Consider the following 1,954-nt stretch of genomic DNA (forward strand, 5'->3'; position numbering starts at 1 on the left):
GTCATGACCTGAGGGGCCCCTGAGATGCCTCCAGGGGACATGGGGGTAGGGGGAACCCAAGTACAGCTGAGGGAGAAACTAACACTGGGTCCTAGGGTGGTATTTGGCTTTAAATTTTTCTCATCATGTAAACAATTCTCTGGAGAGTTACACTTTCAACCCCCCTTACCTGGGGGAGCCAGGTGGATCACATAACCATCGCCCACATAGAGGGCCCAGTGCGAGGAGCCAATGCGGGAAATCTCAATCAGGTCTCCAGGCTTGGGCTCTGCATGAAACTGCAAAGAAACAGCCGGGAGAGTGAGACAGATTTCAGGGAGCTGCAGAGGCCCGGGCTGGGAGCTGCAGCTAGGCCTGGGGATATGCTTACTGATGCTCACCCCATGGGAAGAGTGTGTGTGTGGAGGACTCTAGTCCTCTGTGGGGTCCTCATCCTGCTGTAGCTTCTAGAGGGTGCCCTGTGAGTAACTGGAAGCCTGGAAAATTGACCTCGTGCATTGGGAGAGTGAAGATTTGTACAGAATGTGTATGTACTGTATGTGTGTCTGTGTGTACTGTGCATGGATATGTTGTGTGTTTCATGTACACACACTCACACTAGGATGCAGACTTGGATATACAGGTGTACTGTGTATGTGTCCGGAGGGTAATAACACAGCAGCCTGTAGGTAACCCCCTTCCCTGAGGCTGGGGCCCAGGCCCTTCCGCGCAACACTGTCCAGGTGAGTCTGAGCTTCTCTGCTCTCACACTCTGACCCTCATGTCTCCATCCTGTGTTTGCCCTGGCTGTGCATGGCCCCAACACCCACCACCTCACACTCTGCCCTCCCAGCCCCGGCACACGGACCCTTGAAGGTGCTGAGCTGACAGACAGCAGGTGGCAGCACCCTGAGGGCACCTGAGCATTGGAGAAGGCCCTCCTGTTGTTGCCCAGCTTCCTGCCCTGGGCACAGGCTCACAGTCCCCCAGCAGGCTCTGCGGGCACATTTCCCCCATAACTGCTACCCCCCAAGCCCAGGGGAAGGAAGCAGCACCCACGTGCTCAGCTGGGGAAACTGAGGATCAGAGTGGTAGAGGGACTTGTCCAGGGACATTCAGCTGGCCGTGGCTGCACTGGGTCTTCTCTGACACGACCCTTCTGGTCCCCTTTCCTCCCTCCCTCCCTGCCTTACCACCTCCTCCCTGCTCCTCAGTGTCCCTGCCCAGGGTACCACAGCTTCTTGAAAAGTGAATTTTTTACCCTTTATTACTGTTTGTGTCTGACCTCAGCTAACCTCCTGCAGCGCTCACCCCAGGCCGCCCAATCTGAGACCAGGGGTCAGCTTCCCTTTGCCCTCATCCCATGCCATCATCCAACAGTGGTCATTTAGCCTGGAAGCTTCTCTGGAATTCACTTCTTTGTTCATCTTTCCCCCATGACTTTATTCAGGACCATCCTGTACTTGATTATGTGACCCCATGTTTTACAGACCCACCCCCAGACTTCTGTCCCACCCAATCCGGCTCTTGTGTGAGCCTCCATGGTTGGGCCATTTGGCCATGACCAGGATAGGTAGGGAAGGGGCTTCTTGTTTGGGCTCATTGGGCCAGAGCTCTGGGGGTGAAAGTGGGAATGGCTCTGTGGTCTGAGCTCTGCCTGGGCTCCAGCTCTGCAGAGGGAAGTGGTGGCAAAGCTGAGGAGAAAGGGTGGTAAACCATGGCCTCAGGCATCACTCTGCTCTGTGTACTGTTCCCAAGTGCAGCCTGGAAGATTCTATCTCCAGCCCACCTCAGCCTGAACTCCAGACTCACAGATTCAGCTGCTACTCAACAGGTCCACCTGGATGTCTAATGGTCACCTCAACACCCCACATGAGCATTAAATCTTAATTTTCCTCCCAAACCTGCTCCTCCTCCTCTCATCTCCTCCATCCAGGCTGCCCGTCACCCAGTCACAGGGGCTGTGAGCCCTGGA

The 1,954-nt window shown here is 55.3% G+C and overlaps 1 protein-coding gene across 1 annotated transcript in view; it reads right to left on the reverse strand.

Moving 5' to 3' along the window:
* LOC102756241 overlaps nt 1-1,954 on the reverse strand; it is a 58,892-nt gene that overhangs the window by 50,244 nt on the left and 6,694 nt on the right. The window contains exon 3 of the mRNA XM_015569820.1: nt 170-278. Within this exon, the coding sequence (XP_015425306.1) occupies nt 170-278 (109 nt within the window). The remainder of the gene's footprint in view (nt 1-169; nt 279-1,954) is intronic.

Source organism: Myotis davidii, unplaced genomic scaffold, assembly GCF_000327345.1.
Source record: "Myotis davidii unplaced genomic scaffold, ASM32734v1 scaffold826, whole genome shotgun sequence".
Classification (NCBI taxonomy): domain Eukaryota; kingdom Metazoa; phylum Chordata; class Mammalia; order Chiroptera; family Vespertilionidae; genus Myotis; species Myotis davidii.